Source organism: Euprymna scolopes, chromosome 2 (genome assembly GCF_053919585.1).
Source record: "Euprymna scolopes isolate OS-2025 chromosome 2, ASM5391958v1, whole genome shotgun sequence".
NCBI lineage: Eukaryota > Metazoa > Mollusca > Cephalopoda > Sepiida > Sepiolidae > Euprymna > Euprymna scolopes.
The window spans coordinates 128,571,183-128,596,372 of NC_136483.1; the positions used below are offsets into that span (position 1 = coordinate 128,571,183).

Genomic DNA, 25,190 nt, shown 5'->3' on the forward strand with positions numbered 1-25,190 from the left:
GATATTGAGATTTGGGAAAATCTTTTTAATCGGTTTTCAGTCAGAAATTTTGTTGTCAAGGAGTGAAAGTTCAACGATTTGACTTTTGAAAACTCCTTCACCAATTTTGGATCTAAACTCTTGAAATCTTAGATGTAAGTTACATCTTAGATGTAAGTTACATAGATCCAACTTTAATTTGATTTGAGCCCAAAACAATAAATGTTAAGGGGTCAAAATTGGGATCAAAGTTAAAAATTTGACCTCTGCGGTCTCTACCAAATTATGCAGCCAATTTTGGGTCGAAACATTTGAAATTTTATATAAAGGGTATGCAAACATGCAACAAGCCTTTTAATCAGTTTTGGGGCAAAAATTTTGCTGCCAAGAGGTCAAAGTTGAAAGAATTGACCTTTGCAGCCTCTACCAAACTCCTCCACCAATTTTGAGTCTAAACACTTGAAATTTTAGATGTAAGTTACCTGGACAAACTTTTTAATATATATATACATATACACATAAAGTTATGAACAGTACATAAGGCCCGAACAAAGCTGGGCTGAACTGCTAGTTTTCTATAAAAGAGCAAAAAACTAAAGGTTAAAAAATAATATTTCTAAATAAAATGTTTATTGACACTGATCTTTCCTGTCAGCAGTAAATGAAGAAATCCTTGTAAACTGAGGCAATTTTATCAAAATGACATAATAATCAATAAAATACATAATTTTATTTAGAAACGTTTTTATAACTTTTTTTATAATTTCTTTTTAGCTTGCCTCCCCACAAGGACAAAGTAATATGAGGTATGATTTTAATGTAAAGAAAAAAACATTTAAACAGGTATCATACAGCTGGGCATTGATTTAATAAACAGTTTATCGCGATTCCACCCAGCTTTCTTAATTCTCAATTCTTATGTCTTATGTTTTTAACAGAAGAAAAATCCTCTCCCCCACAAAATATTTTGTAAAAAAGTTATGTAAATATATAAACGCACTCTACAAAAAAACAAAATAAATCTCGCCCACAAGTAAATATTACTCGTTTTTATTATTATTATTTAAAAAAAAAAAAAAAACAACAAAAAAACACAGTGCAGGTAATGTTTTTTTTTTTTTTTTTATCTTTCTTTGCAGTGAAGATGTCAAGGTTCTTATTCCTTACTTCGTCCAAAAAATAAAAACCCTATTTATATAGGCAATTACTCAAAGGGAGATAATTCAATTATCTTATCAGATAGAAGGGAGATAACTCAATTACCCAAAAATAATAATGCGGCGCATTATTAATGCGCCTTCATTACATTTTGCAGATTTGGTTCACTTCAACAGTCTTGAAAAATGGAAAACATTTTGAAACTACAATTACATTGTCTGTTAACAGACAAAAATCAATTTGAAATCAATTTTTCCAAAAGTAGAAATCACTTGATGCGAGAAAGATCTTCTTTGAAATTGAAAAGAATCAAGAATGAATGCGGCAAGACAGACTAAAACATTAATCAACATCGAAAAGAAACTTTTGTGAATGATATTATAGAGAAGTTCTTTCTCAATCAAATCTAGAAATCGTCATAAACTATAATTTTTAGATTTTTAGATCATACTTGCAAAAAGACCCAACATTGCCAAAAATTGAATGAGAAACCTTATGCTCCTGTGCACTGAGCCCATAATACAATATTTCCCTTTTTATTCTTATCTCTTAAATTTTATGATATTCTATTTGAGGGCGAGGCCAAAGATGTATTCAGCATTGATTGAGTGAGAAGTGGGGGTATATAAAATGACAGTTTTCAGTAAATTTATAACATTTCCATGGAATCAATGAATTCTATGCAGTTCTGGTCCAAGTTCTGAATCCCATATTACCATCTCCATTTTTTTTTTAAATAGTTTTTATAATTTTCAAATACTACATTAAATCAAGTAAAAAAATAGTATTTATTTTTAAAGATGACAGGTCCAAATACAACCACCATATCATTGTACCCCTTTTGATCCAAATAACGTAACTTGGATAAAAAGATTATGATGATCTGTCTTTAAGAGCCGAGGAGAAGTTTGAGAACAAACAGAAACTACACTTTTATCAATATGTGATATTTTATTCTTTAATCGTTTGTCACTTAAAATGCTTGATTCTGATACTCTAAATCTGAATGTGTTAATCTGTAAATTTCTTTTGTGCATTTTGGAAGAGTTTACGTCTGAGATGTACAACAGGCCTAATCAGGCATTGGTTATCACAGCAAATCAGCTTCAACAAAAATATAAAATTTTTCATCCTTTCATTACAAGTGAATTTCCTGCTCTTTCATTTTCCTCATTTAGAAGAGTATCACTAATCATAGATTTGAAGCAGTTTTTACAAGAGCAGATCATAAGTTTTGCAATATTTTGAAAAGATTCAGCAGTTTTTGCGAAGATTGTGAATGTAACAAACCAAACTTAATTATAAGATTCCGAGATAGTCTAATACTCTTGGAATGTTACCAGATTTTCTTTATGATTGGGGTATGGTTTGAGAATACATAATTTCAGTCCTATTTCATGGTCACAGTTGTTACAACGGGAGCATTTTTTGAGCGGTTTGGTTACTGTGAACAAACGAATCTTCAGAATCTTATGTTGATTTTAACTGAGGTAATCTATAAAGAACTGATCCTCGGATGCTACTAATGTTTTTTCTCACGTTTTGTAAGATTTGCTAATGTGTTTTCCAGAATTATAAAAGTATATCATTTTGAAGATGCCAAATATTTGACTTACCGTCATTTTTGTCTGCCATCAAATCAATAAGTTTTCCTTTCTCTTCTTCATCTTGATGTGAATCACCCTGGGAAAAGAGAAAAAAATATTTACACATCAAATTCTCTTGAATATTTTATCAAATAAAATGTCCATTTCTTCTGTGTTTTGGACATTTATAAGCTACAAAACTACTGGACAGAATTACAAGTTTGACACTAGAAACACCTTTAGCAAACCAGCTGTCATAGGGGAGGGGGGAGTAAGATCAGAATTATATTACTACTTAATTAATAATTATAATAGAAAAACTGAACTATTTTATATCCAAGAAGGAACTTCCTTTGTTCGTTATTTTCTTAACTCTTTATTCATAGATCTCCATTTATTTTCCTGATTGACAGATCAAAAAGTTCTTATTTAAAAATAAGAACTTGCCTGTTCTCTCAATCAGGAAAGAAGAAATGGAAATCTACAAATAAAGAGTTAAGAAAATTGTGCATGACACTGAATGGGCTTTTTACTGCTAAATACAAAACAAAAGAAAATATTTCTTAATTATTGGTACATTTTTTTAAATGATATTTTGAAATTGATATTACTTAAAAGATTAAGTTGAAAGACCGAATACCATTTTAGATTGTTCATTCTTTGGTTATTATGTCATGGCATGAATGGCAAAGAAAGAGGGCAAGAAATCAGAAAAAGAAACAAATAAAAGAAATAGAATAAATAGAAGTTAAAAAAAGCACAAAAAAAAAGTAGAAAAGAAAAAAAATAAGAAAAACGCCCCCCCCCCAAAAAAAAACACCCCCACTGATGGAAGAAAATATGATAGAGAAAAATAGACAAACAAAAAGAAAGGAAAGGATTTGAAAAGAAATACCAATCTGAGTAGCATAGAATGTAAAGACAAAGGAGTTTGTTAATGGCAGAATAGCAGAAGAACAAATGAACTGATGCAAATTTCATGGGGTTAATATTAATAGTTAATCTAGGTATGTAGTTGCAACAGAGAGAGGAGGGGGTTCGGTAATGAAAACTATTAAGAATGAGATCTAGAACTGTTAGCATAGTGAAAGAAAAAATTGCACTTTTGGTTGTACCAAGATGATAACGAAGAGGGGGGGGGCATGTCTCATCACAAAATTGCTAAAATTAAAAAGAAAAATTATTTAAACTTAAAAATATTTACACAAAATCAAAATGTTAAAAAGTTCTTAAAACTCTGTAATGAAGGAATGTCACTTTTTAACCAGTTTTCAAAATAGCAGCCATATTTATGTTTTTATCTTTACTTCAAATATTTGGGGAAAAAGTCACATTGTTAGAGATTAAGCATTTTATTAGCAATCTCTATATTTATTATTTCGCCCATGTTCTGAGTTTTATATTCATATCCTGTTCAATCAAATTATAGTTTCATTTTCTGTTTTACAAGTTTGGCACAAGGCTACCAGCTTTGATTGGTTTACTCAATGCTTGCATTATGTAAGAATAGAATCTGATGTAGATGCAAATGGAAAATAAAACAATCTAATATTAATCGTTAATCAGTAAAAATAGGATATGAACAAAAAAAATCCACATAGTACAGCAAAATAACAAATGAATTTAAAGTGATCACAAAAAAAAGGATCAAATTTAACTTGATTCCTTTATTCTCTAACTACAAGACAAATCAATCGGACATTAAAATTATTGGTTGCTTTATAACTGAACATGGATGAATGAAGATAAACTTGGTGATTGAGTGATTTAATGAGTAGGAGTTGGATGATCCACATAGATACCACGTTGGGCTGAAACAAACTACTTAGGAAAGCAAAATATTTGCCAAAGTTTAAAAGTGAAATCATCTTTGTTTATAAACTTTTAATCATTTTTTAAACTTTAATATTTTAACTTTTTTTTTCTTAATTTATAAAACAGCACTTTGCTCCCTTTTATGTCTTAAACGACACTCACGATATGTGAATGATTAAAGTTTCAGTTGAATCACATGCTACAAAAACTATAAATTATTGGCAAATGTTTTGTGTTCATAAAAGGCCTGGCAGCTTGAGTTTCATGACTGCAAGTGAGAGATTTAAATTTCATGAGGAAATTTTTAGCAATGGATTTGTAACTAATTTTTATAATATTAAAAAACAAAATACAATTTTTGAAGACAAAACTGTTTAAGAAAAGCCATATTTGTGAAATTTGGTTTTAAAAAGGCCAATCTGGTAACCCTGGTCAAGAATATGAGAATGACCTAACTTTGATGTAGCCTTGTTTTTGAATATCATTATAATAATATACATGTAATGGTGTGAGGAAGGTACTCTTAGTGATTTCAATATGCAATGGTTCTTGACCAAAGGAAGAAGTCAGCGAAACAATAAGTACAAAAAGGAAAATTTTAAAGAAACAGGGGAAGGAAGAAAAAAAAATCTGCCTAGAAATGCTAGACTAAAGAAATTAAAGATTGGCTCTTACAGTGTGATTTTTTTAAATTTGTATTGAACTATGTAGCACAATATTACTTTGAGTATTTATTAGTAATTATTAATTAATGTCATTTGGGTCACTTCTATATCTTTACACATAATAAAATAGGAACAATTAAAAAAAAAGCTTGACAAACGCAGAGACCACAAATTCATTATGATCACACTACTAGCCACTATCTTATGGCTCATCCCATTGGCCGTCCCCTTTGCATTTCTCAGAATAAGGTATTATCAGTTTCTGGTATTTTTTGAATGGTTAAATTCAAAACAAGATGCCATAAAGCAAACGGCAATACGACACTGATTATCAGAATATTTACCTCAAATAATACTCACAGAATTTCTTACAGGATGTTTTATTGATTCATGTTCGACTTTGCATTTATCTTCATCTTTTTTGTCTTCAGTGTTCAATCAATCTCCAACATCCATATGTAAACAAAGACGCTATTTTTAATGACCGGCAGACTTTCTATTGTTTTTTTTTTTCTGCGATTTCTTTCTTCTACTTCTCCTACATAAAACTGATAAACAATTTCTTACGGGAAGTTTAATGGACACGTTATTGATCGAATAAAGGGTTTTTCTTAAGTATAACTTGCGATTCAACAGTTTAAATGTTTCAAAATTCATTTTAAAATTTCCACAATGTACATGAATGACATACTAAAGGCAAGGTTTTTGGATTGTCACCATAGCTTGCACAGGTTTTCACTGGGTGCATTAAAAAATATTTCCAAAAAAACAAATATGAATAGGTTTTTTAGAGAGCATATATTTTTACAAATTGTGCATAAACAAGCTGAATTGCATTCAGACTCTTAACACTTTATACATATCTGCATCACGCAGAATACAGACCTTGCTGAAATACTTTAATATTTATTGATCTAGTCTTAATGTAGGAGACACTTAACAATTATTTAAACAATACCCACTGTATTCTATATAAGTTTACTTGAACATAATGTCAAATATGTCACATCTTTATTCTGCATACTTACAAAACATGGTGTGATATAATATCTACACCAGCAAACTTTACATTGATCATCGCTACCATTCACCAACATTCGATGAATGACAAAGAATTGTTAAGGCAATCAGTGCCCACAAGTAACCTCAATACAGCAATAACTGCCAGTTTCCGTCAGTGTCATCAACTGAAAGTAACCACCTAAGAAAATCACTATCCTCCAGTTACTGGTGATAACAGTCATATCCACCACGAGATAATAGTGCTTGCCACTGAATTACAATGATCAATACTGACCACTATGCACGGAAGTTGTAAAGGCAAGTAATTGCGCTAAAACACTGCAAACAATAACAACCAATGGATTCTATGGCTGCCACTATAAGACAATGTGAAAGTTGGATGCTTTCATTTTGGCCACTGCCACCAGTGTCCACAATTTTCTTGAGCCGAGAATGTTTACCACTACCATTACTAGGAAGGGAATTATGTGGGTTAAATCATGAAAAACGATTGTCGAAATTAGCAACATATCCAAGAAATATGAAAAGTGATTACATGTAAGCTATATGTGTTTATAATGAAATAAACAGCCCATATGTAGTCTGAAAGTGATTATTTTAGTAAGAGGGGGTCAATTATGTGGGTTACATGATATAAAATGATCCTAAAATTAGTAACATATCCAAGAATTATGAGTAAATTTGAGTTATTTGTTTGGTGTGTTCTTAATGAAATAGAAAGCCACGATGATGTATCACAGTTATTATTTTTGTAAGAACGGGGCTATAATTAGTGTTAAATCAAGAAAAATGATTATCAAAATTAGTAAAATATTCAAGAATTATGAAAAATGATGACATTTGAGTTATTTGATTAGTGTGTTCGTAATCAAATAGACAGCCCAGACAATGTCTCAAATGTATTATTTTAGTAAGAGGTGGCGATAATGTTGGGTAACTCATGTAACATGATTGTCGAAATAAGTAACATATCCAAGAATTATGAAAAGTTATGAAATGTAAGTTATTTTGTGTGTTTATAATGAAATAAACAGCCCAGAAAAAAGTCTCAGGGTTATTTCTTTAGTAGGATGGGGCCAATTATGTGGGTTTAATAACGAAAAATTACTGTCGAAATTAGTAACATATCCAAGAATTACGAAATATGATAAAATGTGAGGTATTTGATTGGTGTGTTTGCAATGAAATAACCAGCCAGACAATGTCACAAAGTAATTATTTTAACAAAAGGAAATGATATTATGTGAGTTAAATTATAAAAAACGATTGTCGAAATTAGTAACATATCCAAGAATTATGAAAAGTGATTAAATAGAAGTTATTGGATTGGTGTGTTTATAATGAAATGAACAGCCCAGATATAGTCTTAAAGTTAATAAGAGGGGATCAATTATGTGGGTTACATCATTAAAAATGATTGTTGAAATTAATAACATATCCAAGAAAAGTGAAAAAGGATGAAATGCGTGTTATGTGATTGGTGTGTTTGTAATGAAATTATCAGCCCGGACAATGTCTCAAATGTATTACTTTAGTAAGAGGAAGGGGATTATGTCGGTTAACTCATGAAACATGATTGTCGAAATTAGTAACATATCAAAGAATTATGAGAAATTATGAAATGTTAGTTATTTGATTGGTGTGTTTGTAATGTAATAACCACCCCAAACAATGTCTCAAAGTTATGATTTTAGCAAGAGGAAGGAGATTGTGTCAGTTAAATCACTATAAACGATGGTCGAAATTAGTAACATATCCAAGAATTATGAAAAATGATAAAATGCGAGTTATTTGATCAGTGTGTTTATAATGAAATAACCAGCAAGACTGTCTCAAAGTTATTATTTTAGAAAGAGGAGAGGGGATTATGTGGGTTAAATCATAAACAATGATTGTCGAAATTAGTAACATATCCAAGAATTATAAAAAATGATTAAATGTGAGTTATTTGATTGGTGTGTTCGTAATGAAATAGACAGGCTAGAAGATGTATCAAAGTCGTTATTTTTGTAAGAGAAAGGGGATCGTGTCGGTTAAAGAGGAGGGCGATATTTGGGTTACTTCATTAAAAATAATTCTCGAAATTAGTAACATATCCAAGAATTATGAAAAATGGTCAAATGTGAGTAACTTGATAGGTGTGTTTGTAATGAAAAAAAAACAGCCATACAATGTCTGAAAGTTATTATTTTAGTGATAGGAGGTGGCGATAATGTGGATTAACTCATGAAAAATTATTGTCGAAATTAGTAACATATCCAAGAATTATGAAAAATGAAGTTTTAGTTATTTGATTGGTGTGTTTATAATGAAATAAACAGCCCAGTCAATGTAGCAAATTTATGATTTTAGTAAGAATTGGGCGATTATATGTGCGCACTAGTTAAATTTGATTGTCGAAATTTATAACATATCCAAGAATTATGAAAAACGATGAAATGTGAGGTATTTTATTGATGTGTTTGTAATGAAATAAACAGCCCAGAAGTGTCTCAAAGGTACTATTTTAGTAAGAGGAGAGGGATTATGTGATTGAACTCAGAAAAAATGACGGTTGAAATTAGCAACATATCAAAAAATTATGAAAAATGATGAAATGCGAGTTATTTGATTGGTGTATTCGTAATGAACTAGACAGACCAGACAATGTATGGAAGTTATTTTAGTAAGGTCGCGATTATTTGGGTTACTTCATTAAAAATAATTGCCGAAATTAGTAACATATCCAAGAATTATGAAAAATGATATAATGTAAGTTACTTTGTTGATGGGTTTGTAATGAAATAACCAGCCATACAATGTCTAAAAGTTATTTTAGTGATAGAAGGGGGCTATAATGTGGATTTACTCATGAAAAATGATAATCGAAATTTGTAACATACCATAGCCTATGTATCAAAGTTTTTATTTTAGTAAGAGTGGGGCGATAATGTGACATGGTTGTTGAAATTGGTAACATATCCAAAAATTATAAAAAAATGATGAAATGCGAGTTATTTGGATGATGTGTTTGTAATGAAAAACCAGCCAAGACATGTCTCAAAGTTATTATTTTAGACAGGTAATGTGGGTTAAATTGTTGAAATTTGTAACAATCCAAGAACTATGGGATTCAACGAGATATGTACACATATATACTTACAGATTACCCGGAGTCACCCTGAATTCAATGAGATACATGCAAATGTATGCAAGCAGAATACATGGTCGCCTGGGATGTAATGAGATAGATGCAAATATATACTAGCAGAATACTTGGCGTTGCCAGGGATTGAATTAGATTGATTGAAATATATACTAACAGAATACCTTGCGTCGCCCAGGATTTAATGAGATTGATTGAGATATATACTAGCATAACACCTAGCGTTGCCCGCGATTGAATGAAATAGGTGAGAATATATATTAGCAAAATACCTGGCATCGCTTGGGATTTGATGAGATAAATGTGTTGCATATTACCTGTCCTTGCATATACATGCTGTAAATTAGCTACCCTAGGTAAGATACAATTATTTCATATGTGTAATACCCGTCTTATGTAGGTAAAATATTCTTTTGCTCAAAATAGCATAAACATACAAAATTCCTCTCTCATAAGAATAACAAATATATTACAAAACCAAATTCAATTTTCTCATTGTTTATACGGTCCCGAGCAACGCCAGGTAGCCCCGCTAGTTTAATATAAAAAAAGAAACTAAAGACAGAATGTTTAATGTCTGAAAATGGTTTAGTCAACATATGGTACCAAATTTTAGACAGTTCCATGGCATTTCTAAGCCAAAAATTAAAAATACTAGAATTCTAAAGTATTCTTTCAAGAAGTTAATAAAATATATTTTTGATATTCACTGGTAGTAAAAGCTGAGGCCAAATTTTTAGATTTTCTAAAATGTTCTTCCTGATTACCATGTGAAAAATCAGTTATAGAAACAATAAGTTAACAATTTTATCTTCGCTAAAAAACAAAGATGACCAAATAATGACAGAAGACATGGAATGTGTGTTCAGTTACAAGATTCACTTTTGGAAGTATGAAAGAACAGAAGTTAAAAGATGTATTGTTAAATGTAATAGAGCAAATTTATGGGTGAGCAAAAGGGTCTCTGTGACACAAGATGACATGATAGTGAAATGAAGCAGTTAAGAAGTCTATCAAAAGAATAGCAGAAAAGATAATGATTCGAGAAAATGCTTAGTCAATAAGTATAAATATCAAAGTCTATTTATTAAATTAAGGAATGTAAAGGTCAACATTAAAGTGATGATCAGTGGCTGTAGTGTTGGAAAACAACTAGAAAGAGGAATGTGTTCTTTGCTCAGTTTATGGAAAGGAAGTTGAGAACAACTCCATTTCTTGTGATACTTGTTAGTGTTGGGCAAGACAACAAGTGCGGTGGAATTACATGGAGATTGAGAGATGATAAGCAATTTGTGTGTAAAAAGTGTAAGACAATGGAGATAGATGTGGAGAAAGTATATATGGATGAAGCTATTGAGATTATTCAAACGTTTTATTACCTTGGGAGAACTATTGCTGCTGTGATTTCAAGAGTTAGGAGTGGATGGATAAAGTGCCATTACTAACCAGCTGAGGTTTACCATCAAGTATATGTATTGTAATATATGCGATAAAAGGGGGGGGGATTAAGTAGTCAGCAAACGTAGGGGTATGAAAGGGAACTTACGATTAAAGCAAATAAATCATTATCTTTGTAACTCATTATCAAAGGGGGGATAAAAGGGAATTTACGAGAAAACAAACCCAAGTATTTATCGCACATGTGACATGGATAAAAAAAACAAAGGAATAGAGACACAAAGACTGAACATAACAAAAACGCAAGAAAAAACGAACATAGACATCAGTGATAATATTTCAAAGTTAATTTTATTATAAAAATTTAAACTATGGTAGGGAGGGGGGATGAGACTAAGTAAAAATAAAAGAAACAGATTACGAGGGTGTGAAAGGGGTATCTTGATATACTCTTTGCAAATGCCAACGAGAAATATAACGATACAAAAAAAAAACCATCAATATCAACAAATACAATGGCAAAATGAACTCATTGGTGTAATATATGAGAGAGATATTCAGAGAGACATTTACAGTTTTTATTTTTATTTTCTCCTTTTTTTGTTTCTTTTCTGCGTGAAGTTTAACCTTCATTTTATTCGCTTCGGACAATAGTTCATAACATGCGGTATTCCTATGTAGTATTCATCCAATGTTTCGGTTATTTTTGGAGTGCTGTGTCTCTTGCTCGTGGAGTTGGCATTCTATATTTTGATGATGCCGGCTCGTTCTCGCAGGCATTATCTCTTTCCTGTCATTGTTGATGGGGGGGGGGAGGGGGCGTCGACATCGGTTTCTTCTCTGTCGTTTGGTGGAGTGGAAATTTTTCCATGTCCGCTTGGCATGATGCCTCGGCAGGGTGTCTTGTACCAAAAATGTCTCCCCCCCCTCTCTCTTCTCTATACATTTCTTACCCCTCTCTTTTCTTTCTTTGTTGCTTAGCAACTAGCAGGGGTCGGAAAGTGTGTCGTTGACCGGGTCACCTGCCAACTCGCTAGCTTGTCTTCTAAACGTCTTTCTCACCTATCCCTCTTTCTTCTATACTCTCTCTCTTTATAGGCTTAGCCTCTCTTTCTCTCTTTTTCTTCCATGTTCATTTTTCCTCGGCGACAAAATATAAAAACAACAAAAAAAGATACACTTCTCGTCGGCCTAAAATTAAATATTTAAATTTTCATTTAAATACATAATCCAATTTAAGGATTATGTCACAGTATGCAGTAGGATGATCAAAGTGAAACCTGCCCAGTTGTGGACAGGCGAGCTCAGATCAAAATTAAAACTGCACAGATGTGTGCAGAACAAAAAACTACTAATTTGGTCACATTGAAAGAATGGATCAAAGTTAGATGTAGAACATCTAAAGTAGCAAGGTCAGTTGGTAGGGAAAATCCAGGGAAACCTTGGAGGAAGAGATAAAGATGGGTTTGAGAGAAAGCGGAATAAATAGAGAAATTTATCCAAAACTTGCGTGCACACACACACACACATATCTGTCTATATAATATAATAGTTAAAGTATATGCTGAGAGACTGGGATCTAATTGTCAAATGAGTTATATAACTAATGCTCAAAAGTGGTACTTGATACGTCTTTTATTACGTAACATGTATATGAAGCAATTTTGGGAAAGGAGTGGCACCCACCCTTTCACCTCACTGTAGGAGCTAATGAAAAGGGAACCTTTGCGTCACCATCTATGACTGATCCATGTATCCATATACCAAGTTAAAGGGTCAGCAGCGAACAAGAATTTGTTGACCATATCACTGACAAATTCATGAAATAAATGTTGGTTAATTTTTTATTATCATAAAATTAATTATCAATAATAATTATTGGTATTTACATATTGATGCATAGCAAGAAGCATTGTTCAACGTATTCACATATGCAATTGTTGTATCAGACTGAAAATATAACTGAACCAGAAAGGAAAGGAAGGGGTTAATCATGACTGAGCAAAGTTACACAGTTGGGTGGACAGGGACTGATTATAAGGTATAAATTAGTTGCAAATATTCAAAATTACAGGTGATCTACTTTGTGCATATGTATGCATATATATATATATATATATATATATAGTAACAAATTTTTTATATGTATGTATATGATATATACGTACATGTAGATAAACCCAATATACAAATGTGTATATACATATATTGTACATACATAACTAAATATCTATATTCACATATAAATATCTATGCAAATGTGTGTATATACATATTATACACATGTGCATATACAAATCCATAAGGCAGAGGTAGACATTCTTAAAAAAAAAAAAAAAAAAAAATTCACTTCAACACTTCTGTTTATTGACATTAATGTGTTTGTATTAAATTAGCATTTGACAAAATTGATCATGGCAAACATCATCCCTCATATGTGCTGTTTGTTTTCATTAATTTCTGAAGGCGTTTTTGGGGGTTGACCTTAACTTTCCAGGATTGTTTTGTCAATGTGACTTCCACATGAATAACTTCAAATCTTCAGATACATAGAGCTTATGCAAATGCACCTTTGAGTTCCCATTCAAAAAATAATCTCATGGACAAATCAGTTGACCAAGAAGGAGTGGGCCACAGGAGTATCAACAAAAATAGGAGATGGTCACTGAAAAGAAAGAGAAAGCAAAAATGTCTATTGACCTGGATGGGTTAGGGTTGTCATAACATCTAGCATAAACTATACAGATCAAATTGTTGATGTGTTTCCTTTGCAATTTACACACTAAGTCATTTATCATTGCCATGATCACACGCGCCATATTTTCATTGTCTTAAGAAAAAAAGTAAGGACAAATGATGCAAATTTTACCAACAGCAAACCATCACTTTGCGACTGTATAGATCTTTTGGATTTTCAAGATGCCAAATGACAATTCTGTTGCGATAAAAATGCACTTCATCTCTAATGTGCTACGAATCATTAAGAAGCTTCTAATGCATTAGCTGTTGAAATGTGATTTTTGCACATTTTTTAAGATACTTAAAATAATACAGAATAGGGAATATCACTACAGATATTAATGCTATTTAATCTACTGATTGAGAGAGAAAGGAAGAGTAAACAGAAAGCGATTAAATTTGGAATTAGTCTTTATTTTAAAGAATTTAACTTTGTAAACTCACTTTTTTCTGATTAAAACAATCTCACCATAGTTATTTTAGTTATGTTAGTTATTTTATTTCTTTTTATTATTTATTTTATTTTTTTTCATATTCCGTGCTAGCTACTTGCTTGAAACTTTTCTCAGATTTCTGTCTTGCGTATCATCTTGTTTAAGCTAGCAATATACACACACACACAAACGATAGAGAAATTGGAAATATGCATCTATTTTCTAGCATTCATCATCTTTGGAAATTAAGTTTGTATGTTTGGAAATAGGAATAAAGAAATCGAAATTATACTGTTCCAATTAAATACAAGGAGGGAAATATCAAAACTACTGTCCGACTATATATATTTTTTATATTGGAATCTCTTGACCACCTGAAGAAGACCAGATGAATAGTTGGCCGAAATATGGTGAGACAACTATGAAGATGAGGATAACAGTCTGCAAATAAATATAACAGCCAGATGTGTTCAAAAGAACACATCTGGCTGTTAAGGCAGACCCTCCCTCCCTCTTACTTCGCTCAAATAGATAGAAATCTTTGCACCCCAAATACATTCCATAACCCTAACCCGATCAACACGGATCGGATCGCTGAAAGAACACCAAGTTAAGTACCTCTATCTATCCGTGTTATGTGTAACTTCTATATGTAAATCTAATCCCACCATTTCTTTTGTTTCTTTGCTTTGTATTTTCTTACATATCCAAGTACTTATTAATACCTATTCATTTATTTTAAAACAAATTAATTACTAAAACAGATTGGTTTTCTTAATAGATACACAATTTCTTCTTAATGTTAGAGGGGAATCCCTCCCTCAACCTGAAATTAAACAAAAACGTAATGAAATGACGACCCAAACAAATATCACGATCAAACCAGACAAAACGAAATCAATTTGCCTCCTCTCTTGAGGCTCGCATTCACAAATATCCATCGGCTTAGAAGTAATCAAGATGATATAGAGCCTTACCTCTTAGTAAACTCCCTGGATATCTTAGCATTAAGTGAAACAAATCCAGACTCCTCAATCCCCTCTAACTACTTTAACATGACAGGATAACTCCCTCTCAGCCATAAGGACTGATAGATTAATGCATGGGCTTGGAAACTAACCCTCCTCTTAACTAGAGAGCAACGTCTTGAATCTGATGATCAGGCTTTTATGTTTTTTGACTAGCCTTTCATCACTGCATAGGTTACTTATATTTTCTTGACCATTCTTCCTTAAGTCAGGACTGTACCTTAATCGATCATGTGTGATAGTATATATGCAGCACTAGTAATGCCCAAATACATGTGTTTGATGACTTTAATGTCCACAATAAAAATTGGATTAGTTTCTCAGGTTGCGCAGATGCAGCTGGATGCTCTACTTATAACTTCTCTATAGCTCATTCCCTCACAGACAGTTATGTTCCTGACCAACCTCCCAGGTCGTGAATACCAGCAGGCTTCACTTCTAGACCTATTTCTCATCACAGTATCCAAGGATTGTGTGACTAATGCCCACATTCTACTTGAAAACGCAGACCACCTAGTGGTATCAGTGGACATCACACTTAAATCCCAATGCCAAGGTGAGGAGTCATTGCTCAAAACAACAAGGTACTACAAGAGGTTTGACTAGGAAGCCTTCAGAGAACACATCAGAGATACCCAATGGACCAATATCTTCTCTCTTCTTGATGAAAGGTGTGCCAATGGGATAACCAAATAGTGCTGAGTGAACACTGAAGCACATGTTCCCACACAGAAGTGTTATAGCAAGCCCCACTCATTCCCATGGTTCACTACAGACTGTGCAGCTGCCATTGCACTAAGATGGCATGCATTCGGCCGGTTCATACGTCATAAGTTAAACACAAATAGGCAAAAATTTATAGATGCTAGAAATCATTGTAAGAGAGAAATAACCACAGCCAAAGAAGGCATACTGAAATAACCAGGAAATGCATAGAATCACAGAAGATAGGAACTTGTAATTTCTGGAAAATCTATAATATTGTAGTGAATAAAGGGCAGTCAGTAATTCTCCCACAATCAAACAAGAAAGTCGCATGCACGGCAACTGAGAAGGCAGAACTGTTTGCCCGGCGATTCATCTCCAACTCCAACTTAGAGCCAACAAACTCTCCCAAATTTCCCTCTGCACACTGAAGCCACGATGATGTGAAAATCACCTATTCTCATGTCCGTGATATCAAAAATAAAAAAAACACCTCCAAGTCATATGGGTTGATCTCATCCATACTATACTAATTAAGAAATGCTCAGCTGAGCTAGCCCCCATACTTTCCGAACTTTACAATAAATGCCTTGCTGAATCTAACTTCTCTAATAGCTGAAAGATGACCTCTGGTACAAGAATTCTGGTAAAAGGACTTTAAAAAAAAAAAAAAATTTTTTTTTTTTTTTTTTTAATTGTATTTTCACCCCAATTGGAACGTAATTTGTAGGGGCTCTATGTAAGAAGTTGAGCAGTAAGATGTCTGTTTACATTACACTTAAACTTCTGCATGTCAGTACAGTCGGGGAAGCAGGAACCTGGAAGGGAATTCCAAAGTCTAGCAGTCCTAGGGAAGAAACTAGAAGAGTAGAAGGCTTTCTTACATCTAGGGATTTCTACCGTGTAGGGGTAAGATTTTGCAGTTTGTCGGGTGTATTTCTGTCATGGGGACACAAGAATTTGTAGTTTGTGGGAGCATCCACCATTAAAATACTTGTAAAACAGGCAGATGAATGCAACATTTCGTCGATAGGACATCAGCTCAGGTGTAAGTAACTTTCTAGCACAGTAGAGAGAGCCCACCTTCTTTGCAACAGCCTTAGGAATGCACTCAATGTATCTGTTTCAACTCATGTTCCCCGTGAATGTTAAGGCGAGGAGTTTAAATGAAGTACTTTCAGGTAATACATTACCATTAACCATGACTGTTAGTGGTTAAGTAGGTTTCTTGTAGTTAATAAAGAAAAAAAGCTTAGTGACCATCCATTTTTGTCCCCATTCCACTACAGATTGGAGGTCTTCCTCTAGTGTTTCTGCCATTTCCTTAGATACATGTTCATTTGTTTTCCCCTCATGTCTGTTATAGAGCATGGAGTTATCTCAGAGAGGTCATTTATGAATATCAGGAATAATAAAGATCCAAAACACCTGCATTTAAATCATTGTTTAACATGACTATTGAGGACAACCTGGATGCTTCTCTCATTTAAGAAGGATTTAATTATGTTAAATATTCGTCCAGTTATATAGGATTTGATTTTCATGAGAAGACCATCATACCAAAGGCCTTAGATATATCTAAGGTTACTGCTCTAGCCTCCCCTGCTTTATCTAGTGTATGGTATATATGTTCAGAGATTACAGTAAGGATATCTGTAGTAGAACAGGCTTGCCTAAACCCATATTGTTGGTCAGACAGAAGTTTAGTAGCTGTGCAGTGATGCACTAGAGCTGGATTAATCATGGACTCAAATATTTTGGCGAAACGAGGGAGGAGGCTAATGGGATGATAATTTAATGAGTCAGTTCTTTTGCCAGAATTCTTGTAAATCGGTAACACAGAACCAATTTTCCAGCAGTCAGGAAAGCAAGATTCGTGAAGGCATTTGTTGAAAAGTTTGGAGAGAACAGAGGCAACCTCAGCAAAGCAATTTTTTAATAGTACAGCAGAGATGAGATCAGGTCCACATGCTTTTGAGGTGTTTAGGTTTTTTTTATATCATGTACTTGAGAAGGGTGATTTCCAGATCATCTAGTATGGTTTCTGTCTGCAGAGGAAAATCTGGGAAGGAGTGATTTTTTAGGTTCAAAGTAGAGTTGGAGGTAAACTGATGAACAAGCAGATTAGCCTTCTCAGTTGCCGTGCAAACAACCTCATGATTGTTGGATAGTGGAGGAATTGTTGATTGCCCATTATTTACTACACTGTTAAAGATTTTCCAGAAGTCACGAGTTCCTAATTTCTGCACTTGAATAAGTTTTCTGATGGTTTTGGTATATTCTCCCTTGGCTGTGGGTATTTCCTTCTTACAATTACTTCTAGCTTCTATATATTTTTGTCTATTTGTACTGGATTTTTGTAAAGATATGTCAGCGGTATGCATTCTGTCTTTGAGCTGTGCAAGTAGAAGTTAACCATTGTGGAGAATGAAGTTTGCTTCCAATTAGCACCCTATCAGTCCCCGCCCCTTCTTCCCTAAAATCTTTGAGACCTTAATCAATCAAGCACTACTCCACCACCTTGCAAAAGCTAATCTTCTCGCTGGAAATGCACTGAAAGGCCATCTCAATTTGAGGGAAGTTCGTGCTCCACAGAATGTGGATTGTCAAGTTAGTCACCTATTGTCCTGCCTGTTGTGCAGCTGGTCATGAGAAGAACCACAGCATGCTTGGCTCAACTGGGTGTTTGACCTTACTAAGGAATTTTTAGCTTTTGTAAAATGTTTTTTAAGGTCTTCAGTATCTTCATGGCAATTCAACTCGCAGACCAATAAGTTACATCTCAAATTTCCAAGTTTTGCATTCTGGTTTGAATCCTCATGTTCTTTCGACATTTCAGTGCTTTCCAGACGTTCAAAACCTAAAAAAAAATACACAAACAGCATCTGTTGCACATAACCATTATTAAATACTTGAAATTCATCTCAAAACACAGTGTATTTCTATTTGACATCTGCATTTTATTTGGAGATTTTCATTTAATATTTTAATGATCATTTCTAAATTATTGCAACATTTCTGCTTGATGTGATTTTAAGTAGAGAATATCTTAAATATGGCTCATATGTATTTTTATCAGAGTTGAAAGTGATATTTAGATAAAATGCTATTTTGATGTTTTAATTCATCATCACTTGAACCTAATTTATTCATTTCCATATCTTTGTTTTTTGGTTTATACTTTTTATTCTTTTTGTATTTATTACAAAGTTCTTAAAACTGTTCGTTAAAAATACTTTGAACATGTCTTTATGAGATAAATTATTTTTCTACTTTCAACCAAGTTAGGTTTATGCTTAATTATTGAAGATGGCTGATTACATATATTGGAATAGTAATCCCCTTCATATATGGCTTATAAATTCCTATGTCTTGATTTAATGCAACATCTAGAAATTTAACTTGTTTAATAATAGACGTTACATTAACTTTTAGTTCTTGTATATTTTTTCTCTTAATATATTTTCATTAAGCTACGACATTTCAAGACTGAAAGCAACAGAAAACTACCATCTTTACTTGTCTTCCCAAGACTACCATGGCTCTCCAATTTGGAGAGCCGTGGTCGCCGACGCTGTAAAAACAACAGGGCTGTTGCATGCATCATATATTGACTTTCATATTTCTATTAGTGTCCTGTATAATGCTATGGTGTTTATATCCTGTATAATGCTATGGTGTTTATATCCTATGGTGTTTATATCCTGTATAATGCTATGGTGTTTATATCCTGTATAATCCTATGGTGTTTATATCCTATGGTGTTTATATCCTGTATAATCCTATGGTGTTTATATCAATATATCTGGTTAGATTATATAATTTAAACAGAAACAGTAAAATTTAACCAATCTATTTGAATTATCAAATGAGTTAGGGTTGTCCTAAAACTCCCCCAAAGAAACTGAGCTTTATGAAGTCTAAATTCATAATGATCGGTTAATTAATTTAGGAGTGAATCTTGTATATGAAAATAAACAAACAGACAGGCATAGACTCATGCTTTATCAAACAGCCACACCTGACCCCCCCCCCCGTCCCAGCATATGATCTAAACATAGGCAATGGAAGACACATTTTAATAATGAAAGGTTGCCCTTTTGTTTTTTTAAGAACAGTAGATGTTAACAATTAAGAGTTCCTTTCTATCAACACACTCTCCTTAAAAAAAGAAAAGAAAAAAAGGAAAGCCTCATACCTCAATATTGGGGGGGGAGGTCAGAGGGTGAGATTTAGCACACACAAGTAGAGGGCCTAATATAAATAAACAGATTGTGATAAAAAAAAGAAAAAGGTGGAAGCAGATGCTGTACCCCCCCCCTCTCAATTTTGAATTGAGTTCTCCTCTGATTAGAATCAGCTGTCAATTTTGTGGAGGAAGAAGGAATTGCAAGGTGAGGGGTGGAGATGAGGACTAAATCAGATCAGGTAAAGAAGGAAAGATCCCTTATCAGGTTAGAACCCCTACACAATTACAAACAATCAAAGGTGTGAAAAAAATATTTTTAAATCAGCTTGCTCTCTCTCTATCTCTGAGGGCTATCTGGTATCACCTGGGATCCTAATTTTTATAAATTAAAAAAAAAAAAAAAATTAACAATTTGCTTAATAGTGAAATTAACACTTATTAATTATGTTTAACTTTAAACAGACCAATTTTGGCCTTATATGGTGAAAATGTTTTTTTTATTATTATGCACCTTGTAATCAAAAGATGAGGCATAAAGAGTGATAAGTCATAAAGTTATGTCAGATACCCCCACACACACACATTTGTGATAGTTTTTTTTTTTTTAATACAAGATATATATAGAACTGATGAAACATTTTTTATGTAAGGCAAAAGTTGATCTGTTTTGACTAAAATTTATTATATTTAAGTTTGATAAATATTTAGTCATAAATAAAAGGAAAGGGAAAAGGTTCTCAAAAGTCCTAATCATGAGGTACTAATTTAATAACATTTTTTTTTTCAAGCTTCACTATACTTTCTTATCCTTTCTTTTTTTCTTTTGTTGCCTTTTATTGAGAGGGGGGAAAAAGAGAAAGTAAAGAGAGAGGGTGAGAGAGGAGGAAAGGAAAACAGAAAGAATGTCACCTGCTGTGTTTCTGATCAACCATAGAAAGAGAGAGATAATTCATTTTGTGGCTCACTAAGTTAGCTCACCATACTTAGATGCAGAGGTTATGAGTTCAAACCCTACCAGGGCATAAGTATTTTTATTTTAAAAAATGTGCAATGAATGCAATTAAGTGGGTAGGTGTTTCTATGCTATGGTGAGTTTGAGAGCTGGAGACTATGGACAACTGAAAAGCACTAAGAGAAGACTTGAGTGATCCAAATCATGAGAGATTCAATAATTTTGAAATCTTGGCTGCAACTCAATACTCTTTAAAAAGGCTATGAGGTGTGAGTTGGAGAATTGCAATGAGATCTGAAAATAGTGGTAGGAAAGATTACACAGATACACTCAGAATGTTAAGAAATTTATTGAGAAGCAGAAAAGAAAAAAGATCCAAATAATGCTAATGGTGATAAATAGGATAAGCATCGGATTGGCAACTATGAAGAAAATTGCTGAATGAGAATCTTTGCAATTCCTCATCTAAGAGTTTTGGAAAGGGAGGGGTAAAGGTGAAGACCAAATCAAAGCAGGTAAAGGGAGAATCCGTTATCAGGCTAGAACCCCTGCAAAAATACAGGTCCAAAACAATAACATTATAAATAAGAAAGGTCGAACACCCATTCAAGTTGTGCATACTCTGATTTGTTTCAAATGAGAAGAACTTTTACCAGAATCGATTGCACAATAACAGAAAGCTATTCTTCAGTCCATAGTTTCATGTGTCATGAAGCACAAGTTCCCTTAAACTGTGATGTCTTTGGTTGTGCTTCCATTGAAGGTAAAGTCATGCCACATCACATCTTTGAAAAGCAACTCAGACTCACTTCTGATGGTTAATATTGATTTTCTGTCAACTGTTAAGCACTGGTTCGAAACGGTGTAAGAAAGCCACATGCTGAACTCAGCTACATATTTTTGGAAAAACCTTAAACTCACTATTTGATAACTTCTATTTTATCCTGTTTCTCTCTTATGACAAAAGGTCCATATTCCAAATTTCAAGATGTTGTCCATCTTATCATTTATTTCTTTAAGCATGTTAAGATGTTCAATACTTGACAGCACCTGTTTCGTAGTGTAGAATCATTCATGTACTTATGATATCAATTTCTGAATTTATTCTGCCCTAAACTCATCAGAAGAAAAGGAACTCATCAATTTTAAAAGAAAATAAAGGCATACAAGCATGATTATAAAATCCCAAAATCGATAGAGAAGTTGCAATTGTGTTTTATTTTAGTTACACCATCTTTAATAGTGGCCTAGCAAGGCCACAGGAAGGCAACCGAAGCAGCAAAACCAACAAATGTAGGAGAGACAACTGAAGCTGCCCAACAGGACACTATCTATAAGCAAATTTGGTTATATTTTATTGGTTTGAAAATATAGGTTCTTTGTTACCAATTGTCATAAAATTTTAACCATAGAGTAGTATTATAATCTTCAAAAAGCCTGCAAATTTATATGTAGTTTTGTCTCATATAACGAAAGATATGAGCATTTCAATATTCAATTTGGCCATGAGTATAGATATATCCATATGTAGATATACCACCTTTTTTTGGCAATTTTATAAGTTTGAAATCTCAGCGACTATTGATCAGAATTTAACAAATGAAGGCTCGTTGGAAAACTAATGACCTGAATTGTGTAGTGGGCTATGTGACATTTGCCCTTAAGTTCACACATTATTGTTTCAAAAGTGGAGGATCACTTTTTTATATTAATTTAACGTAAAATAAGCATCCACTTTATGACCACCTTTTTAGGGGTGTGTTATTTTATTTTAGGGGTGGGGTTTATTGTGACCTGGTAGATCAATACAAAACCTACCTTAAAAAACTTGCTTTCCATATGCTTTTGGGTGTACTGAAAATGAATATCACATTTAAATTTTCTGCAAATTAGTATTTTTCTGGTTATTTTTCAGAGTGCAAAACTATGTGCATGCTTACATGTACAACAATGGCCACCACTTTTAAGAAAGAATTATATTGCTTAATACTCGGAAAAATACTTATTTGCGGAAAATTTAAATGAAGGGATATCTCTACAGAAGATCCTAATTTACCTTATATGTGTTTCCGGGTTGCACTTGCTTACACCACTGCATTTATATTTGCCCTCTATCGGCCCCATAACAGTGGAGTTACTATCTTTAAGAGTATATCTGAGAAAATAGACCACATCCTGTCTGCACATCCCTCGGCTAACATTCACATCTGTGGTGACTTCAACGTCCATAACGTGGAACGGCTGACCCATTCAAATAAGACAAACGATGAGGGGAGGTTTTATCATGATTTTGCCATTGCTTTGACCTCACTCAGATTGTTCGCGAACCCACCGTGTGCCCGATACTACAGGTCAGTATGCAAGCCTTCTAGACCTTTTTCTCTCAACTTCCCCTGAGCTATGTTCATGTTCCGTTCTTTCTCCTCTAGGATCCTCCGACCACTCCGTCGTATCAGTTATGATAAAAATGAAATGTAATAAGTCCCCAGACGTACCCCTCCACTGTACTATATACCGATACTCCATGGCTGACTGGGATAGCTTCCGTACATTCATATCTGATCTACCTCTGCATTCCACGTTTAAAAAGGATGTGTTCTCTATAGTATCAGACCTGACCGAATGGTTAATTGTAGGCATAGACCGATTCATACCATCTAAAAAATTCCAACAAAAATCTAACAGCCAGCCATGGTTCTCCATAGCTACCAACGTAATAGATGCACTGAGACTAAAGCTGCTTTCAGGAATGCCAGCAACCACTGTAAAAGAGTAATAAAAAATGTAAGAAAGCTATATGCTCAGTCCGTTAAATCCAAAGTAGCTGATCAGCAGCTTGGTTCCCACCAGTTTTGGCAAATAACAAATAGGATCTTGAACAGAAGTGTGCGTTCTATCCCAACCATTATCAATGGACCAGAGGTCATCTCGTCAGCATCAGACAAGGCCAAACTATTTGCCAAGAACTTTGCAGTTAATTCTACCCTATGCGACGAAGGCCATCAACTCCCCTTCCTCCTATAACACAGAACACGCTAGGTAACATACAAATATCTGTGCATGAGGTCGCCAAGCTAATCAAGAACCTTGATTCCAGTAAAGCAACTGGCCCTGACGGCATCCCAATTATAGTGTTAAAAAAGCTTTAACCCGAACTTGCTCCCATACTTACAAAACTGTTTAAGCGTTGCCTGGAAAACCTTGTCAGTATGCCCAGTATTTAAGAATTCAGGTGATAAGTCATCTCCCTTTCAGTACAGACCAATAAGTCTCTTGTGTGTCATGAGTAAGTTGCTGGAATCCATATTAAATAGAGAAATAGTCAACCACCTCAGCAGAAATAACCTTCTGGGCCCAACTCTCTTCCTGATCTACATCAATGATCTCCCTAAACACATACTTAAATCATTCGTTGACATCTATGCTGATGACACGACCATCTACAGCAACACATCAAAGGCTGTAAATGACAAAGTTCTCTCTAATTCTCTCTCCTCTGATCTCGAGCGTGTGGTTCAGTGGGGTAAGACTTGGCTGGTTACCTTTAATGCATCTAAAACCAAACTCCTATCTTTACATCATTAACGCTCTGATCCCCATCTGGCATCAATTGAAATGGATCGCTCTCGTCTAGGAGAAGCCCCATATTTTGACATGCTTTACTCCTGATCTGAAATGGAACACATACATCAAATCTGTTGCCAAGGTCGCTGGAAAGATGGTGGGATCCTTCTACCGCTCCAGAAGATATCTCACTACTGATGCAATTTTCTATCTATATAAAAACCAAGTACATCCAAGGATGGAATACTGCTGCCATATCTGGGCAGGAGCTGCTAAAAACACCATATCCTGCCTTGACAGAGTACAAAATAGACTTCGTGGCTTAGTGGGTATGCCCTTTTCTTTTCCCTGCAACCTCTCTCCCACAGAAGAGACATTGCAAGCCTATCTTTGTTTTATCGTTATTTCCATGGCAGGTGCTCGTCTGAGCCCCAATCTCTGCCCCCCCCCTGCCAATCCTTTACGAAAAACACCCGTCTAGCTGAAACCACTGTCTAAAATTTTCCCCACTCTTTATCTGTGCCTAAATCAAAACGTAGATTTCATGAACAAAGCTTCTTTCTTAGAACTGCACGCCTGTGGAACTCTGTTCTGCCTGCCTGCTTCCCACCTGACTACAACCTGGATGTCTTCAAGTCCAACGTAAACAAATTCCTGATGAACCGCCCCCTTAAGTAAACACTTTATTAAATCTCCACACTAACATACTGTTCATGCAATAACCCTTATCCCTGAGTGGTTTCCAGGCCTTGATAAGTGGTGACCACCTTGTAAAAAAAAAAAAAAAAAAAAGAGGCCACAATTACGAAA

The 25,190-nt window shown here is 33.9% G+C and overlaps 1 protein-coding gene across 1 annotated transcript in view; it reads right to left on the minus strand.

The window, feature by feature from the left end:
* Positions 1 to 25,190, minus strand: part of LOC145296003 (uncharacterized) — a 57,205-nt gene that overhangs the window by 12,306 nt on the left and 19,709 nt on the right. The window contains exon 2 of the mRNA XM_080142018.1: positions 2,754 to 2,820. Coding sequence (XP_079998144.1) covers positions 2,754 to 2,820 — 67 coding nt within the window. The remainder of the gene's footprint in view (positions 1 to 2,753; positions 2,821 to 25,190) is intronic.